At 42.2% G+C, this 20,145-nt stretch overlaps 1 protein-coding gene across 1 annotated transcript; it reads right to left on the bottom strand.

Annotated features, from left to right (window-relative positions):
* Positions 1 to 235: 235 nt before the first annotated feature.
* On the bottom strand, positions 236 to 7,463 carry LOC138584758 (protein lifeguard 1). The gene is made up of 10 exons (XM_069657065.1): positions 7,359 to 7,463; positions 5,660 to 5,828; positions 5,150 to 5,228; positions 4,645 to 4,698; positions 4,280 to 4,370; positions 4,097 to 4,134; positions 3,389 to 3,476; positions 1,605 to 1,694; positions 962 to 1,009; positions 236 to 388 (listed from the first exon to the last, which is right to left on the bottom strand). The coding sequence occupies exons 1-10, from the start codon at positions 7,461 to 7,463 to the stop codon at positions 236 to 238; spliced, it is 915 nt and encodes a 304-aa protein (XP_069513166.1).
* Between the last annotated feature and the right edge of the window lie 12,682 nt (positions 7,464 to 20,145).

The following is a 20,145-nucleotide window of genomic DNA, read 5'->3' as shown; positions in this document are numbered from 1 at the left end:
CAGCTAAAATGTGCCTTAAACTTTCAGTCTCTGACTACAGGAGCCTTATTAATAAAAGCAATATCAAGTAAATTAATTAAAAGTATTCAATAGACATGCTAATGCAGTATAAAAGTCTTGCAGTGCATTATACATTAACCCTGATGTGCGACAATACAACACCACTGATAGTTAGTTACCAGGTGCCTGCAGGGCTAACAGTGGCGTTATGGAGGCCTGTCATGGAGGTTCAGTGTTAGCGACAGAGGCCGATGAGCTGCAGCAGGAGGAGGAACAGCGTGACAATGTCCAAATAGAGGTTGAGAGCAGCGAACACGTACTCCTCTGGAGAGATTTCGTACTTCCTGTGCTTCCCCCCCAGGATGAGCTGGGTATCAAACACCAAGTACTGCAGAGAGACAGAGAGAGATGAGATGCTTGCACGCGGACGTCTGAAGGCAGCGGCATTCTTGTGATGAAAGAGACAGGAAGCCGGTTACAAGAAGCGCTCTGAAAGAAAACACGGGCAGTATTTCTTATCTCCGAGAGAGGGGCGACCGTGCAGATAAACAGGCCGTGTAAATAATCGTGTAGTGGAGAGTCGTGCAGCTGAAAATAAGTTGTGACTTGCAGCTGACAGCCTGATCAGCCCTGTGTGCAGTTGCAGTTTGTTCCACCAGCTGACGGGACGGGTCACAACATTTGCTGTTAATGCCAAAGGCAAGCAGAGAGGTGGCTGTGAAAATGAAGCCTACTGCTGTTAAGCGGTGCATAATTGAAATTAAAGGGCAAGAGGACATCAGAGTCTCTCTCTGTACACTAACTACTGTGACAGACACTGGAGGAGGCTGCCCGGCCCCTACATGGCATACGCTCACTTGACATCAAGCCTTCTTTGATGATGGTTTGAATGTTTGAAAGGTCATTGTCAGTCTGTGCTGCAGAAAACCAAATTGTCTTATTAAAGTGTGTGTGAACTTACTAAAGAAAACAGCAGGGTTCCCAGGCAGGCGTACGTGATGTAAAGATACTGTTGAGGGAATCAGATAAACAAAATCAGCAGAGGCATTCAGCAACACAATTGACTATTTACTGAGATTATTTCTTCAACACAAGGCGTGAATACTCTGTGCTCCAAAACTCTATTTCACCACTTAAATGTTGTGAATTTAAATTGATTGAAATGATATAGCATGCTTGGTAAAGGGACAATAATTCAACCTCATAAATGAAGTGAAAATGCTTTCGTCCCCTTTGCATTGTAGTTGTTCTGTACAGTAAATATGATCTAAAGGCTGAAAATGGGTTCAATAAGCTTGAAGAGAGCAGTGTTTATGTTCCAGCTCATTTCTTGTTGTGTTAAAAAACGGCCTTTAAAATCAATGCGATGCTCATTTCTGTCTGCTCTCTGCTTAAGGCTTAAACGCAAACAGTCGTCTCAGACAGCAGTGTACATTCGAATGCATCAGTCTGAGATCCGTGCATTTCCACTCTGCTCTTTACGGTCTGCTGCGCACACAGGTCAGTGCCAGCACATCTGACAATGAAAGCTATGAGGCTGTGCAATTCATTTCAAACTTGTGCTCATCGCAAACACAGGTGTAAACAGCGTCTGCTTGATCTACCTGCGCTCGGAGGATTGCGCATAGCATTGCAAACGAAAAGAGGGTCCAGGCAAACACCCACAGGCTCCCACTTGCGGTGGTGAAGTCCCACTGGTGACAGGAAAAAGGGGGAGAAGAGAGAGAAACAGAATGTGACGAGCATCTCAAACAGAAAACTGTAGAACATCTCTCATTTACGCCCGTCATAAACGCCAGGGCGCTCAAGGTCGTCTGCATTGCAGCTGTGCTGTGAGGCAGCACAGATTACTAAATGATGAAGACATATTGCAGCTCAACACACAAGAAAATCCTAACGATTCTGGATATAATGATGCAGGATAATTAATCAACAAGCTGGCATAGAGGAGGGGAGGTGGCCTTTTGGCCTGCATGCCCTTTTCAGAGAGACAGTAAAAAGATTACTTCAGGAGAATCACTAACACTGATCACCTGAGGAGCTACGGGCTAAACATGCAGCGCAGACTGTATGGCATTTATATCACCGTGACAGAGATAAAAAGCTCTGCGCAGAGAGCAAGGGGTGCTGGAATCTGCAAAGTGAAGGTGAAGTCATAAAAAAAACATAAAGTGAAAGTGTTTGCCGTTGTGACCCCTCACTCAGCCCATAAACAAATGCCAGTGGCTTCAGGGTGCAGCCACATCAGCTTCCCCCCTCTATATGCAGGCTAGTTAGACATGATGCATGTGCCTTTTTTCCCACAGGCTAAAAATGAGCATTTAAAACAGAAGTAGAATCACATGTTTAATAGCTTGATCTAATCCAAGCAGCAGAAATAAACGTCTGCAGCTCCTTCAGATGCAATAGAAGGCAAAATGTGTGAAATGCCAAACAGCATTTTAAAGCAATTAAGAGGGAATCCAAATGTAATCTGCATTTGGGCAACATCTATTTCACTTGTCTAATGTTTTGCCCCACTGACTGTATGATTACTTTTTTTACTGAATATGAGCCATTTATTGAAGCAGCACGTAAACTATCAATCAAGCGATTCTCAAAAGGTCTCCTCACTGGTGCACATTGATTGTAGCTCATAAAACATCACAACATGTAGTCAAAGTTTAACTTTTAAATGTCACACACACAAGCAGAATATATTTTCCTAAAGAGGGAGACACAGAACTTAATATACAAAATATAAGAAATATAAAATGGAAAGTAAATGGGTTGGGAACTTCAGGGCTCACTTCTTAATTATTCTTATTTTGGATTTGATTCTTGGTGAGGGATCAGAAACTGCACAAAAAGCCTCAGAAATCACCTTTTCCATATTAAAATGTATCTCTCTGGAGGAGCATCGTGTCCCCCAGTGGGCCCCTCAAAGCACCCTTTTTAAACATTAATCTCAGTGTGTGTTTTCTTTATTAAACTTGGAGAAATAGACAGACAAAAACAGGAGGACTTTAGCAAACAACAACGGCTGCAGGCCATTTCTGAGCTCTCGAGATTTATGGCAGGAAGCCTCCGTCAGCGTGAGGACAGGCCAGAGGTTTAACTTTGTCCCCTCCCTGGACGGAAGGAATTAACTTGATTGACAAATACACTGATCTCAGCAGTAATCATAGTTTTGCCTGAGCAGCAAACTCATCAGGGTATTAAACCCTTTGCTGGTGGCTGCATATAGCAAACACTGCACGAGGAAACCTGGCCAACAGCTCAGATTAACACTTTCCCTCTGAGTGCACAGGAAACACAGCTCAGCGCTGTATGTAAGGACGTTTACCGCCAAGTGGGGTCTATGAAATTTCACTCTCAGAGCGAGCTCAGAGAGCGTGACAGATCTTACCTTTGACTGCATGGCAAACACAGTCAAGCTGAAGGACACCAGCGCGGTGGCCCCCACTGCCCACATGACGGCTTCAGCATAGAAGTACCTGCAGACATTAATATCAAAGATATGCAGTGAGGAAAAATTACGTCTCAGTATTCAGCAGTCAGAGTGCAAACATGAGCACGAACAGCAGGCTTTTGTTCTACTTTAAAAGGGAAACTGAACTTTCTTAGAAGAAGTGTGCAGTTTTTTCATTTAATAGTCTCTATTTTGTGTTTCAACTAGAGAGATGGCAGGGACCCCCTTCTGGACGTGCACTGCATAATGCATTCCCTATGTTCATTTCATATCAGTTACAGTAGAGCTTCAGTTATGGTGATGTCCTATAAATATGATAATTTCAATGTATTATTGATGGTCCGGCTCCGACTGATGCCTCTTCTGTCACAGTGACACGCTGCTCAAAAGAAGCGTCTCACAGAAGTGGAGGTAACGCGTGTTTACTGCGACAGAAAACATTGTTTTGGATGCTTTTAATTTCAGCTGAAAACCTGGATTCCACGTGAGTTTTGATTCGGTAAAGCAGCGATGATAACATCTTATCAGGTTTGACGGCTTCATTGCTGGAATGAAACCCGCCATCAGATACGGATCAAACCGGGTTATTATTGTGTAAATGAGGCAGCATCAGGTGGGGATTCATCCTCGGAAACAAACACTCACGCTGAAATGGATCCAAGCATCAGGCCCTCTGCAATAGTCTGAGGCACAGAGAGAGACAGAGAGGGAGAGGGAGGGATGGAGAGACAAATGGAAAGTAAATACAAGACAAAAAAAACAAGTGTGAAATAGAGCAGGTGAGCTGGGGGTTTAATTTGATGCCTGGCTGCTACCGAGTCGACTCACAAACAGGCCCAGGGCGATGAAATTGAGGGGGACTTGACGACGGAGGTTGCCGCAGCAGGACAAGGCCACGATGAACACCAGCACCACCACCCTGTTTCACAGAGAATATAGAGTGCATCGTAAATAGCAAATAAACAGGCTATAAACCGAAAAAAACGACTGTGTTGGGTATGTGAAATCACTGAGTGCATTATTCATGCACAGTGTCGCCGGCAGCTTCTTGGATTGGGTGACAGTTTGTGATTTACTTGTATGGATTTCAGTCAGAAACATTTCTATTTATACGAGAGGAAATACAGTTAGTAAGAGGACAGAATGGTTAAAACATGAAAGTATGCAGCACTGAGACTGTTTTTATGACTCACATCATGGTGTAGGAGAACCAGAAGTGGTCATAGGTCCACTGCCTGAGATCCTCCCTGTTAGTCGATGTGAAAAAGGAAGAGGAAGGGTTTAATAGAGGTGCTGTTTATCTAAAGGAGGTAGTAGAATGATTGTATTAAATATTAACAGAGGACAGAGCATTGTGCACAGGGGAGCTGAACACAATTTATGAAAAGAAATGACTGTAGCAGCCTTATACTGCATCCATTATACAAAACATATAAAGCTTTCAAATGACTGCGAGCAGAAATATTATGTAGCAGAAATGCACTTTTATTATCTACCATCTTGTCGCACCTCCCATATTTATGTTGAGTGGAGCGGCGGCGGCTCGCACACGCAAAGTTTTTGTGTGGACAGCTATTGTGGTAGTGCTTCTGTGTGAGCACCCTGACAGACTGCTCTAAATGTGGGGAGACTGATAGGTGCCTGACACGGACTCGTCTTTTTTTTTGGAAGGTATTCCCCTGTGTGAGGGCGCCTCACCAGTAAAGGAAGGCACAGATGATCCCGAAAGTCACTAGCAGCTGAATCATCAAGGTCAAGTAGACTTTTCTTATGAAGGCTGTAGAAGAAAAAAAAAAAAAAAGACACAGACACTGAGTGAGACAAGGCAGGAAGAAAGGTAGACAGACAGGAGGAAGATAGATGACAACAACAACAACAAGTATAAAAAACTCTGCCGGAGTGGAGCAGACAGGCAGCTCGGGTTGTTTTTCCTGCATAACATTTCAAAACGCTTTTGTTTGTACCAAACCCACATTTCATCTTCTCATTTAAAATGATTTGTGTAGCGTAGGAGGTGAGGAGCTGAGGCAGGGTACAGCAGCAGAGATCAGGAAAACAATTTTCAATTTCAAATCAATTTCAAGAAAACACTGCCAAGCAAATGAGGGAGTAAATTTTCCTCGTCCTTTTCCAGCTCTATCGATGTAAATAAAAGCACACAGGCTTCTCTTGTTTTCTGCTCATTCCTCTCTTCTTCTAAGCCCTCACCTCTTCGTATGGTAGCGTCATTGAAGCCGCTGTCCTCAAAGCCCTGGGAGTAGTCGGGTGGAGCTTGACCGTACTGCTCCTCGCCTCCAGGTGCTGCCATGGCCTCAGGGTGCACCATGTTATCATAAGTGGCAGGAGGGGAGACCACTGCAATGTTCCCCTTCCCCACCTGGTTCATCCAAACCAACAAAAACACCACAGGTAGTTAGAGCAGCATGCCTAAAAGATCTACTTTTGAGCAAAGGTCATGAATCATAAGTGGCTGTTTTCTTTGCATCACTTAAAGCTCCTGTGAGGAACTTTCAGTTTATGTTGATTTTGAAGCCTCCTGTGGACAAAGCCGTACCTCTTTTTTCTTTGCTGATTTTTGTCCTGTACATGCTTAAAAATGTAATCTCAAAGATTTCAGTTTGGGTCTCTTTGGCGGCTCTAATGGTGTTAATCGGTAATTGCAGGAGCACACTTCCCAATTTAACCAGACGTCCACGGTTGGCTCCGGATGTAACTCTTGATTTTCCTCGCTGGCGGTCGCTTTCCTTTTTAGACTGTTTGCCTTCATCTGAGCGTCCAATTTGTTTCTTTTTCTTTGGATTTTCACTTATTGTTGAAGTTGTATCTGTAGTCATCGATCTTTTCTTTGTTTGTTCAGCCATAGTAGATTACTGTTTACTCGCAACATTTGCAGAGACCGGAAAAGCAGCCGCTTAGCTCCACCTACCCTCTCTGGCAGACCAACCACAGCTGGATGATGGAAAATGCGACACTAACTGGGCGCTGCTTGTGATTTTTTTAGACACCCAGTCCATAATAATACTATATACTGCAAATGCAAAGGCTTTCATCAGTGGGCCACAGGCTCAATCACCATTGTGCCATCTCATTTGGCAATAGATAGTGACTTAACAGACATTTATTTAAATGAAAATCTTCGAGATTATTACTTTAAGTGGTTAAAAATAACTATATAGAAATAATCAATCTTTTGTAGCTCATATAAAGGCATCAGGATTAATTTCAGTCTGTTCCATAACGAGCAAAAAATCCTCACAGGAGCTTTAAACAAGATAAAAAAAACCTGTGTGGAATCAAATGTGCAAACAGATTGTGTTCAGAAGGGTTTATGATGATCACATGATCAAAAGCTGCCAAAGTGGTATTTAGGGATGCAGGTAACGTGGAACGCTCCTTATCTTTTACTCTAAAGTGGGTTCTAAATCAGTTCCACAGTCCATGGCAAGTAATGATTTCTTTTTTAATCAGTTAATCTGCTGATTACTTCTACAAATAATCGAGTAGTTTATACAGCATAATAGAAAGATGTCATTAAATTGAGATGAAAGTTCATCATTATTTTCCAGAGCCCTTGGTGACGTCTTTAAATTGCTTCTTTTGTCAAACCAACAGTTTTAAAACCAAAAATCTTTTCAATTACAAAATAAAAAAGCAGCAAATCTTAATATTGATGAAGCTGGAACAGCACACTTTGGACATTTTTGCATTAAAATCACCTAAATGAAGAATCCATTATCATATAATTTTAGGATTTATTTGAATGTTACGGATAAATCACTGAATCGTTTGATTCTTGCTCATGCTGTATTCATATGACATAATTTGGCACACCTTTAATCTACACTGCATTCGTACATGCGTATTTCTCCTTTAAGGCTGACAGAAATGTAAACGTATCACTACTGACCTGGTAGCTCATCCCGGTGTAAGAATTCTGTCCATAGTCCGCAGCATTGTACGGAGGGGGGCGAGGGAAAGACCCATCATTGTTGCTGCCTTTCGTCTGGTCCATTCCACCAAAAGTTTGCAGATCGTCTCGTCAACTGACTGTCAGAGAAGAAAAGTCAGAGTTACAGGTAAGCTGAGGTCAAGGCTGAAAAACAAAAGCATCCTTCTGAGCGGCGTCAGCGCTTTCATCGACGATGCTAAATTGTCAAATGGGGCAATGTCAGAGTGGAACAAATAAATGGGTAATTACAAAATGATGCATCACACAAACACTGAGAGCCATCCATGACTAACATCTATAATTATGGCCTTGAGCCTCCATTTAATAGAGCTGTATGTATATTTAATGGCCAAATAGGTTGTGGTTAATTGATCTCAATGAATATTCAGTTGCCAGGGAGAAGGACAGACACACGGACGGACTGTAATCCTGTCTGGATTTTATTTCATATGAAGAGGAACAAATTCACTTTAAAGGTCTCTGCTTTTGCATTAATCATTTAATAAATTAAGTTATATTTAGCTTCTCTTTGACCAAGTCTGTCTGATGTAGAAGTCAAATGAGTTCACATGAGTTTCAAAGAACATCAGCAGCAACAGCATATCTATGGATGGTTTAATCAATAACAAAAACACGCCCTTAATATCAGTTATTATTGATGTCTCATGATCTCATGATCTCATAGCAGTGATAAATCCTCAGCCAACTTTAGCTACATTTAGACTGCTTCCTGTTTCTTCAGATCAACTAAACTAAAGCACTGATGAACACAACAAAGTGAATATGAAAACATCTGTATGACTTAAAGTGGACTCTGTTTCTGTTCGCTCGCATAGCCACAAGGCCGTCAACACGACTTTCTGAGACACAATGAATAAAGCGCTTTCAGAGGTTCCCCTCCTGTCTTACATGTCTTCAACAAAGTGATCAATAGCAGTTTGACCTAGGCCTGTTCACATAAATCAATTAATTACACCTTTTAATCCATTATGTTGCGTCTTACCTCGGCTGTGACGGCCAGGAATCTGCCCCGCTGCTCTTCCTGTGGTGTCGCTTCCCCTTCAGGGCAAAGTCTACCTGCTATCAGCCGGTTCCCACAGAGACAGGACTTTAGCTCCGGGGGGAGAAGGATGTATCCCTCATTAGGCTCGATGGGATGTTCAAATGAAGTTCTTAAAATGTCATTAAAGCGACCGGGCTTCAGCTTTATCAGAGCAAATCGTGTCTTTACCTTTTTCTTTCATTGATACTGATCCACAGGCATTAATAACGAGTTAATACGTCCTTCCACTCATTTCAAAGGTGTGTTTTAAAGCTTCTATTTCCTGTAATGATATATCATTAGCCGGCTGCGCGTGATAAGACTGTAACATTTCTGTATTATGCATAAAAGGCTGCACAATGACACCCTGTAAAGTCCTGAGTCATGTGACCTTTTCTGGCTCACCTTGGTTACACATTGATAGCAACCTGACCCTGGAAAGCAGTAAGCATCCAGGGACAGAGAGAACTATGAATGAAGGATGCCGTCAGTGCAGTCACAGCAGATAAAAATAGGTAAAGACATACTGTATGCAGGAAATACATGAAGCAATGTAGGTCAAAACAGTCTTAGTGCTTCTCCGTAGAGAATCACCACTGAAAGAGACCTGCTGAAGAATGAATTCATGAATGAAAATCCCGTCCAAGATGAATCCATTTCCTCCCGAAAATACACGTGAAATGTAATTAGCAGCTTCTTAGCCTCGATTACATTTGATTACACTAATCATTAAGGTTTTAATGTGATATTAAAAGTGATTATGCCTCTGATTCATAACAGTGAGATACTTAACCTCTAGATGGCATTCCAGCCTCTTTTCATGTCATGGATGAACAAGCTAAGAGTCCGACAGACCTCCGAAACACTCAGCAGCTCTGCCCTGAGTTTTTATTCCACAGACGATGAAGCGGCAGAGAAGACATCAAAATTAGCTCGGCAATTAAAAGGAGAGCTTTTATGGTTTGCTAGTGCCAAAAGCTAAATTCAAATACGCTGGATCAGTGCACATCACTGAAAAAAAAGAGAATCTCTCCTAGGTGAGAGTTTATAATGTAATCATTTCACAGCAGCAGAGCACACGCTAATGGGTCTGTATAGAAAGCAAACACTGGGGGGCACTAGTCTCCTGTGCTTCTTCTATTAATTGCAGTGATTTGGTTGTGAGTCTCCCACCACTCTTGCTGCCACCTTCCTACACGACTAGAGGCACCAACTCCTCCAGAGAGATGACTTAAACTGGATCAGATCATGCTATTCTCTCATATACATGTGTGTTTCTATTTAAAGTGGTGCGAAAACAAAAGGACATTTCTTTTCCTACTTTGACAGCATGAACAAAGAATAATTCAAGACAGGAGAACAAAATAAAGTCTTGTCACAGAGCAGCATGAGCATCATATTTCAAAGAACAGACAGCCTCTCTGTGACAAACACACGCTCTGGCTCTGTTCTCTGCTGATTGGTGTGTCAGTCAACACGGGTCAGATTTACACCGCCTGCTCAAATCTGATGAGCCGGCTCTCACCTATTCATGAGATCTCAGCCGGATTTGAATGGACGGCACAACAAACAGTCACATTTGAGCAGGCAGTTGAAATCCAGCCTGTGTTGACACAGCAGTCAGAGTGGAGCCCAGAGTGAGGCTGCATTTAACACTGATCTGATGGTCTCAGCTCTGACCAAACAGCAGCCACACATGAAGCCTCACAGAGCAGAAAGTGTGCAGAGCACGGAGCTGTGGACACACAGTGAGACATGCAATGCAGGGAGGGAGGGAGGGAGGCAGGGAGGGAGGGAAGGAGGGAAGGGGAGGACAGATGGATAAATAGATAGAAGGAAAGACAGTAGAAACGGGACAGACAGAATGGAAGAAAAGAAGGAGGGAAAACAGGAAGGAAGGACAGAGGACAGGAAAAGTGGAAGAAATGAAGGTCAGACAGAAGAAAGGATGGAGAGAGAAAGAATTCATCTACTACACAGACACAGATAGATAGATAGATAGATAGATAGATAGAGACAGTCAGGAAGACAGACGGATAAACAGACAGACAGACACAAAATAGACAGAGTTAGACAGCTAGAAAGACAGATAGACACTGACAGATAAACAAAGAGACAGACAGAGAGACAGACACAGAAACAGACAGACGGGAAGACAAATAGACAAAGCGACAAACAGGCAAACTGACGATGATGTATTCTGTGTCTCACTGCAGTTAGACTGTGAGAGAGAGACAGACAGACAGACAGACAGACAGATAGAATCTGTCCTCTGTCCGTCTGCAGACAGACTGCGAGAGACAGACAGAAAGACAGAGAGACAGACCGACAGACAGATAGAGAGACAGACAGACAGACAGACAGAGAGACAGACAGACAGACAGATAGAGAGACAGACAGACAGACAGACAGACAGACAGACAGACAGACCAATAGACAGACAGACAGACAGACAGATAGAGAGACAGACAGACAGACAGACAGACAGAGAGACAGACAGATAGAATCTGTTCTGTGTCTGGCTGCAGATAGACAGTCAGACAGACAGACAGTCAGACAGGCAGGCAGACAGACAGGCAGACAGACAGACAGATAGAATGTGTTCTGTGTCTGGCTGCAGACAGACAGACAGACAGACAGACAGACAGACAGACAGACAGACAGGCAGGCAGACAGACAGACAGATAGAATCTGTTCTGTGTCTGGCTGCAGATAGACAGTCAGACAGACAGACAGACAGTCAGACAGGCAGGCAGACAGACAGGCAGACAGACAGACAGATAGAATGTGTTCTGTGTCTGGCTGCAGACAGACAGACAGTCAGACAGACAGACATGCAGACAGACAGATAGAATGTGTTCTGTGTCTGGCTGCAGACAGACAGACAGTCAGACAGACAGACATGCAGACAGATAGACAGATTGAATGTGTTCTGTGTCTGGCTGCAGACAGACAGTGACAGCTCTGTTTTGTCAGACTGATCTGATGCTCTTTGGGGCTTGTGGGACGGAGGATCACAGAGGGGAGGGTTCTGGTGTCAGCGGAGAAGCAGAGATGTAGCAGTCATGTGAGACTCTCTTCCGCTTCATGCAGTGGTGAATTACTGCTTCCCGGCCGTCCAGGCCACAGAAGGATTTATTTGGAGAATTGAAATGGTGGTTGTGTGGGGCCTCAGAGAGCCCCGGTGCAGGTCTGGAGGTCTGTGTCACTAGATGCCTCTTCATTTCTAATTTACAACCCTCCTGCAGCTGCTAAAGCAGAATTTCAGCAGGATGTATGGCTGATAGGAGACTTCTACAATGTCCCGCACTACACAGTGGGACCGCATGTGTTGCTGTAAATAATGAGACAGGCTGCACAGTGTTCCTTCTAATAACATCAGCAAGACCAGCTATGACAAGGAAGGAATATTATTTCACTACAATTAACACTGCTGACACAATATTTTGACTTACTGTGAGGGCAAAATCAGGATGGCATTGGTTTCCAGAATGACTTGCAGTATCTTGTTTTGCAAATGAGTGCGATACAAAGGGCCCAGCTGCAGTCAGTTTAACGCAATGGACATAATTAAATGAATAAATGACTGTTATCCATTGTTGATTTAATATATTACATTAGTGTAGCAGAGAGCACTAAACTGCAGTTGAATTCATCCTTATTAGAGTCAGAGTTTACATTAGCTGTGTCTACAATGAGCTTTCCATTACTTAATTATAGATCATCTCCAAGAAAACGCAGTCAAATATATTCAACAAGGGGCATGACTGATTAATATCAACTGTACCAAAACCACACTCACTGAAACGGCAGGACAATAAAGATGTTTTCATCTGTGGCTCTGTCACAATCTGTCTGGAAAATAACCAAATTAAAGGGAAATTAAGAAGTCTACACTGATATCACTTTGGATCTGTGCAATACATAAACTCAGATCAAGTTTTAGATAATGGTGTTACAGTGGGATGACGAAGAAAGCACATGAAACTAAATACTCAGGTTTAAAGTGTGGCAAGTCAAAACACTTAAAAAATGACATTCTTTTAGAAAACACGAAAATGTAGAATTTAAGGTTACTTGAATAACCCGGGGTCTCTGAGAAGCAAAACCAACCTGTCAGAGGCAATCTGGAATTGGATCTCAGGGCTAATGCGTGAAGCCGTGCTGAGAGGACATATCCATGGATAGGGGCTACTTGTTGGGGATTTCAATCTGCCTTCCTTCACAACAGCTGTGCTTTTTGTGCTGCACTGGCCTGTCTCCAAACAGTGAAGCAATGTGGCTTCTCTGCTGGCTAGCATACCTTGATTGAAGTACCTCTAGTAAGCTAATGACACCAGGAGCCTGCAGCCCCACAGCCTGCCTGTCGGAAATAGGTAGCCCAACGATTAGCACATAAGCTAATAGAGAAAGTGGAAATAGAGAAGATTGCATTGCTTGACTGTGGATGTGCAGGATCAATATCCTGATGAGTTAATGTAATAATCTCGAAGATTTTCACATAAATAAATGTCTGTTAAGTCACTATCTATCGCCGAATAAGGTAACACACGTAATTGAGCCTCGGCACCAAGCAGTGGTTGGTCTGCCAGAGAGGGTAGGCGGAGCTAAGCGGCTGCTTTTCTACTATGGCTGATCAAAAGAAAAGAACGATGACTACAGATACAACTTCAAAAATAAGTGAAAATCCAAAGAAGAAACAAATTTCGACGCTCAGATGAAGGCAAACAGGCTAAAAAGGAAAGCGACCGTCAGCGAGGAAAATCAAGAGGTACAACCGGAGCCAACGGTGGACGTCACACATGCAACACTGTCTGGATATCTGGGAAGTGTGCTCCGGCAATTACCGCTAATCACCAAAAACCTACTCTAGGACTGCTTCATGAGATCAGGAGAAGTTAATAATGCATGTATAGAAAATCATGTATGCAATGAGATGTATTTTGTAGATTTCCATATTCTTCCCAAGAGTATTGCGAGAAATTACAATTTGTAGTTAGAAGTAGCTACGTTAATATGTTTTCTGTTTTACTTATGAAGGTAACTATATGTATAACATTGTGCATTTTGCCTGTTTTGCCTTAATGCATAAATAAGATTTAGTGAAGCGTGAAGTGTTATATAACAGTTATTTTTAATATTCAGATATTTCACAAGTTTGCTGCTCGAGTTAGATCTTACTGAATCTGTAATGCTTCAGACAGCATAGAGTCCATGTCTCTAGTTCTCTATGTCATACTCAGCCCTATGAGTGCTTTCACTTGTGTTCTGACAATAATGTTTAATAAAGCTATTTAATCAGCGGTTATGCAGGACTTTTGTGTTTGCCTTTTAAAGGGGATTTCATTGAATTAAAGGGAATTCTGTAGGATGAGATTGATTTTGTAGCTTACATTATTCTTCACAGGTTTATTGAGAGAATGTACGGAATGTTATAAATGTTAACTTGTAAAGGAAATTGTACACTGACCAGCCATAACATTATGACCACCTGCCTAATATTGTGTAGGTCCCCCTTTTGATGCCAAAACAGCCATCGAGGCATGGACTCCACAAGACCTCTGAAGGTGTGCTGAGGTATCTGGCACCAAGAGAGTGACCACACGGGCCAGCCTTTGGATGGATGGGTGGGTGGGTAGGTTAGTTGGGGAGATGGATGGATGCTTTATTGATCCAAGGGAAATTTAGGACCTTTACTCCCCACATGCATCACTGAGCTTTGGCCGCCCATGACCCTGTCGCTGGTTCACCGGTTTTCCTTCCTTGGACCACTTCTGGTAGATCCTGACCACTGCAGACCAGGAACACCCAACAACAGCTGAGTTTTGGAGACGCTCTGACCCAGTCGTGTAGCCATCGTAATTTGGCCCTTGTCAAAGTCGCTCCCATCCTCACACTTGCCCATTTTTCCTGCTTCCAACACATCTTTGACAAAATGTTCACTTGCTGCCCATCATACCCCACTCACTGACAGGTTCCACTGTAATGATATTCAGTGTCATTCACTAGACCCGTCAGTGGTCACTATGTTATGGCTGATTGGTGTATTACATGGCGCATATAGTGCAGTTTTATGTATGGTAAGTTAGTCAGAGGGATATCATTTACAACAGTGAAGTGATGTATCACAGCTGTTAACAATGTTCTCATGTCCTACAGTCGAGACAGATATTAAAGGTGGACACAGCAGAGGCTGTCCGTGTGCTCTTGCTTCAGCAACAAGGTAGATTTCATTCAGTACACAGCAAGTTTAAAGTTAAGGCTAACAGAGCTACATTAAGAAATCTCTGAGTGTGAACAGATTCAGTCGGCTTTAGGCAATCTTTTCTTTCTCTGACTCCTTTTTACTTTTAAAGACACCCTCTCATTAACTTTTTATTTTGCTCGATATAAAGCTGTCACACCATTGTGCTACTTTTACAAACAAAAATAGGAATATGTCACCATATCAGCACTGATAAAAAAGCCATTATTGCATTATTCATCCACAATGCGAGCTAATAAAGTAGAACTCTGCTAGTTTTTGCTCGTTTCAACAATCCTCAGACAGCTCAATTGAATTTTTCAAGTTGTTTCGAGTTAATTGAGTCAAACACAAAGTGCTGACCGAGACGCAGAGCAAGCGCGACACTTTGCTTTTAGATCTTGTTTTTAATGATGAAATAGTTTGTGAGAAAATGTTTTGGTAACTGGGACGAGTCAGTTTAACAAGATTTTATTACCCGTTTTGTGTTTGTCTAACTTTGCCGTACAGTCTGTTGTCTAAACATGAAAAAGTCTGTACTTTTGAGACCACGCTGGGTCTCTTCCTGCTTCTAACTCATCAGCTGTCTGTGGGCGTTTCACTTTTTCACTTTAACTGATAATATTTCGCCTCGACCCCTGCGGGCTGTCAAAGTTTAAAGCTGTTCCTCTCTCTGTAGCTGTCAGATGTCATTTTAGGCATATCAGTGCACCCTTTCTCTCCCCCATTCACCTCCAATCCTCGTCACATGCAGCGCCCTGGGGTCCGTCCTTCGTGCTCATCAGAAGTTCTGCCCCACATTCATCTAAATCTCAAGCAATGCTCTTCACCCCTTCATCACCACTACAGTGTCTAGACTCCAAGGGGGCATATTCCTTTTCATCTCATGCATCTCTTCACCCTTTAAAAATAATGACGTCTCCATGGGGCCTAATCACAGAAGACTCCATATCTTCAATATATCTTGAGTCTCGTCAATAAATTTGTTTGATCTCTCTTTAAGCTGCTGTTGAAATAAGCCTCTTCTGATTGAACTGATCTAGCCATCACCAGATGGATCTGAACACAGTCTGACTGCTTGCTTTTCTGATGATTTTGGGATGTTGGAGCTCATCCAGAGTGGAGCAGAGTGTCATGAAGCCGCGAAAGGATTGAGGGAAAGTTTCTTCAAAGCCGTGGTGGTGTCTGACAGGCTGGCTACACGCTGCCAGGTCAAATATAGGCTGCAGCTCTGTGAAACCCCCCAGAGACCACGAGCAGGCGTCATGATGGAAAGGTCTCCCCGTCCTTACGTATTCCTGCTGCAGACCTCTAGACCTGTGGCAGCTGGTGTCCCATAAAATTAGGGAGGACAGGAGGGGGTCAACTTATTTTACACTAGCTGGCTCATCTCTGCTTCTTGTAGTAGTAAAACAGAGCTGTGCATTTAATTCATAAAAACAACAATCCCTTTTAAGCCGGTTGTTTCCAGATCAACACACAAGCCACAACAAGCTCGCTGAGTTTGATGATTTCCAATTAGACAAACTAGGTCACGTCCAATTTCGTTATTACATCCCAAATGATGCATTATCACAAGTACAGACTCATGAAGGCAAGTTAAGGCTGAGGTGTGTTTCAACGAAGATCAATTAAATATTCATACTAAGCATTAAACAGAGGAAATATCCTGTAATAAATCTTATTACAATACAAAGGATGACTGAGAGGGAAAGCACATGTACTCAGCGCAGCTCTGGATGGGAATAAACCGTCTCCCTGCATTGTGTAACTAGTTGCCTGTCAGTCCATCGAGGGTTGACGCAGCAGTCTGTCGCACATACTGGGATCCAGTCCGGTGTGACAGAGCAAACTGACTGGTGACAGAATGTGCTCCATTCATTGTTTATGGCAGGCGGCTGATCTGCTGCAGGAACCATGGTGGAATACCTGGTGATGGAGACAAAGCTGGCGGTGCAATTAGAGCGTGTGAAACATTGAATAATTCAAAACGTGACACTGCTCCATTGGCTGTCTTAATATGTTTGCCAACTAATATAACACATGTTTCTACTGTTATTATTGGCATTTGTAGTTATAAGTCTGCATGTTGTGGTTTTTGTTGCTCTGTGTACATCCCTCTGTCTGTCTCTAGCCATCTCCCTCGATCCTCTTTCTGGGCCCAGCTGGCAGGCTGGTTCTGCCTGCTGTAAGCAGGTTCTTTGTTACTACTGTTGCAGAGTGCTTGCTCATGGTGGTTTACCTTTGTTATATCTCTAAATAATATAACAAAGAGCAGGGTCTAGACCTGCTCTTCTCGTAAAGTGTCCTGAGATAACTTCTGTTATGATATGGCGCTATAGAAAGAACAATTTAGTGATTGATTGAACTTGGCCAGCGCAAGTGGCTAGCTGCTGCTCGATAGAAAAGGGTAAACGTGAATCTGAAATAAGGAAACTTGGACTCAGTTCAAAGGGTGAAATGAGGAATTTCTTTTCTCATATTTTACAAATCTATATATCTACTGTCGGACTTTGTACAGTGGTAGGGAACTGAATATGAACTTTGGGAAACATCACTGGACAAGCATGATTTAAATTTTGTATCCTGGTTGTTGATTTGAAGAAGAGGATTATTAATTATTTCACTCTGTTAGTACAAACATGCTATACATGCAGAAACAGGACACGATGGACATGCATAAATGGAGAGATGTCAGAGTGAGGGGGCTGCACGTGGACATGCGCCCCGAGCTGCGGGGGATTCTGTGCCTTGCTCAAAGACACCTCGACGGAGCCCAGGAGAGGAGCTGGCACCTCTCTCCAGCTACCAGCCCCAATTCCACGCTTGGTCTATACCAGGACTTGAACCAGCCACCCTCCGGTTCCCAAGCCTAGTCCCTACAGACTGACCTATTTTATGTGTTGTGGTTTATTCCAGAGATGCATGAAAAAAAAAGCGCTTTAAATTAAGAGAGAGGAGATCGAGGATTCCAGCAGGAGGCCGTCCTCCTCTGCAGACATACCTAATAATGTTGAGATTTCTATGTGGAAAGTAACCAAATGAAAAAGGGAAGGACTTTTTATTAGCTTCAATATATTAACTAATGTACAATTATTGTCTTTAGTGTAGATTAACTACTAAATCACCACGGACTGAAATTAAATAAGAAAATCTAATTACTGATAAACAGCAGATGTGGTGTTTTACAAACATTTACAAAGAGCACAATGCATCATAACTTCCCTCTAATCCTGTGAGGCAGGTTTAGTGCTTCTTATGTCTGAATGAGGAGAATCTAACGAGCAAGCAGAAAAATAGATTTATTTATAATATGGAAATTCAAGCAATATTCAGACTATATGAAATGAGAGATAAATCTAAAGAGAAAGTTTTGTGATGCCTGAGATCTCACCGCCACAGTCTGCAGTCCTATCTGGCAGGCGATCAAGGCAATATGAGTAAAGTAATTGTCGAGTGGTGTAAAAAAGATGAAGCCATTGTGAGAAACAGTAGGCAGTCCAAGGACAGACGGATGTCTCATCTGTGAAGAGGCCATGCAGCCATTTGCTGTCAGATTCCCTCCGTCAAAAACTGGGCAGAGCAGATTTGAGTTTGGGTCTTTTCTTCCCTGACAGAACGTATTCAAACAGAGAAAATGGATTTCTCATAAGCTGTGACAACCGCAGAACAAAAACAGACAGCGACATTTCGCTGCTGGTTTGGATCTGACAAGAGGAACCTCTGCCGCCGCCGTCCTGTGGTCAGATGTCAGCCTGTTCCTCGCTCTGATGTAAGACTCGGCCTGCCCGGGTTTATGGTCTCAGCATGTGGACGTTTAAACATGTCTATGATTGAGAGAACATGATGAGACACTGTTATATAAAACCTTACTTTCTCCGCGGTCAGTGAATCAGAAATCATGTCATAGAAATATTGCAGACATTTAATATGTACTGAATGTTATGTTCATATTCTTTTATGATTAAATCAGTTATATATTATATATAGTACGTTCACTAACAGAACTTTTTATTCACTCCTTTGGTCAGTGAATGTAAGAACTATATAAAAATGAAATCTGAAAAATATACTGCAAGTTATAATTATATATGTTATATATCTACATGTAATACATTTTATTGTCCCTCACACTGTACCTTCAAAGACGCAGGAAATGATCCCAGGATCAGGCTTGGAGCTTCCACACATGATCGTTAGTGAACTGGAAACTGCTTTTCTGTGTTTCATTGTTTTATATTGACGGAGTGATGATGCCAAAACTTGTAGCAGTTAATTTTAAGCTCATCTATCGACTGTTTTTTTACAATTTGCTTTTTGACAATATTGGATTCTTAGTTTATATTGCCAGGCCACTATCAATCGAATGTGATTAAAGCAAACCCATTTTAGCGGTTGAACTAAGAGATAATTAATACCTACAGTAAGGATGTTTTTTTCTGGACTTTTTCTGAACTTGCTTATTCAGTCATAAATATTTAATGTATTAAAACATTTCTTCAAGTTTGAACCTGTCTTTCACACTGTTGTTCAATAAATCTTGAAAGCGTCAAATATATTCTGACTGAGAAACATGGAGTAAGTCCTATGGATTTCCAGAGATGTTATATCTTCGAACAGTTAGTTCCAACCAAGTGATCTGATTGGATAAGAGGCATTCCATGAGTGCTTATATAGAGATCAATATCACTGGGACTTTTCACTCTCACTCACTCTCCCAGGTGTTCTGAATACTGTTCATTAACATTACAGCAGACTATATGTCTACATTAATCAAGCTGGTCCCTCTGAATCACACAGCAGACTCTTATTTCAATGGTTGATTATAAATGAAAACAAACAGATAAATGTACATGATACAAAGTAGCTGCTCTTTGGCAACTTTTAGACACAAAGAAAGTAGCAGAGTGCAGGAGAAGGTTTGGGTTGCTTGGCAACAAAAGTCCAGTTCCAGTTAAATTGAGGGACTAGTTGTGCTAGCTGGTGGAGCAAAAAATGATCATTTGTAGTTGATTATTACTTTTTACTACTATTTACCACTTGGGTAACTGTTGTGATTATCTGACAGCTGTGATGATATTCAGCACAACATCACTACCTCTCTTGATATTGCTTAATTATACTAATTTATACGATTATACTAGCAGAAGAGTCCTATGACACGTCAGTGTTTTCACCTGGTGGTGACACTCAAAGAAGGGTCAATGAGTCGCTAAACACACAGGATTCATCCTGTAAGGGGATAAACTATTGACAGCCTTGTTATATGAAATTTAGCTCTTTCAGAAGTTAAATTCTATAAGTAGTTAGATCATTTTTACATGGTGGTGGTACAACATAAAAGATCAGGGCATCAGGATAGACCATTAACTATCAACAGTAATCTCCATGGAAACCTGTCCAGCAGCTGTTGAGACATGGTGAGTGGAGTGAAGTGTCCACATGTGTGAACTGACAGA

Source organism: Semicossyphus pulcher, unplaced genomic scaffold (genome assembly GCF_022749685.1).
Source record: "Semicossyphus pulcher isolate SPU_LCO1_2020_fin unplaced genomic scaffold, fSemPul1.0.p SCAF_9, whole genome shotgun sequence".
NCBI classification, from domain to species: domain Eukaryota; kingdom Metazoa; phylum Chordata; class Actinopteri; order Labriformes; family Labridae; genus Semicossyphus; species Semicossyphus pulcher.
The sequence above is the reverse complement of the archived record's forward strand: the minus strand, read 5'-3'. Positions and strand labels throughout refer to the sequence as shown.

Coding starts and splice junctions, on each gene's coding strand:
- LOC138584758 (XM_069657065.1), bottom strand. CDS start 7,463: ATGGACCAGACGAAAGGCAGCAACAATGATGGGTCTTTCCCTCGCCCC. Junction 3,477..4,096: donor ATGCTTGGATCCATTTCAGC/GTGAGTGTTTGT, acceptor TAATGTCTGCAG/GTACTTCTATGCTGAAGCCG. Junction 1,010..1,604: donor GCGCAATCCTCCGAGCGCAG/GTAGATCAAGCA, acceptor TTCCCTCAACAG/TATCTTTACATCACGTACGC.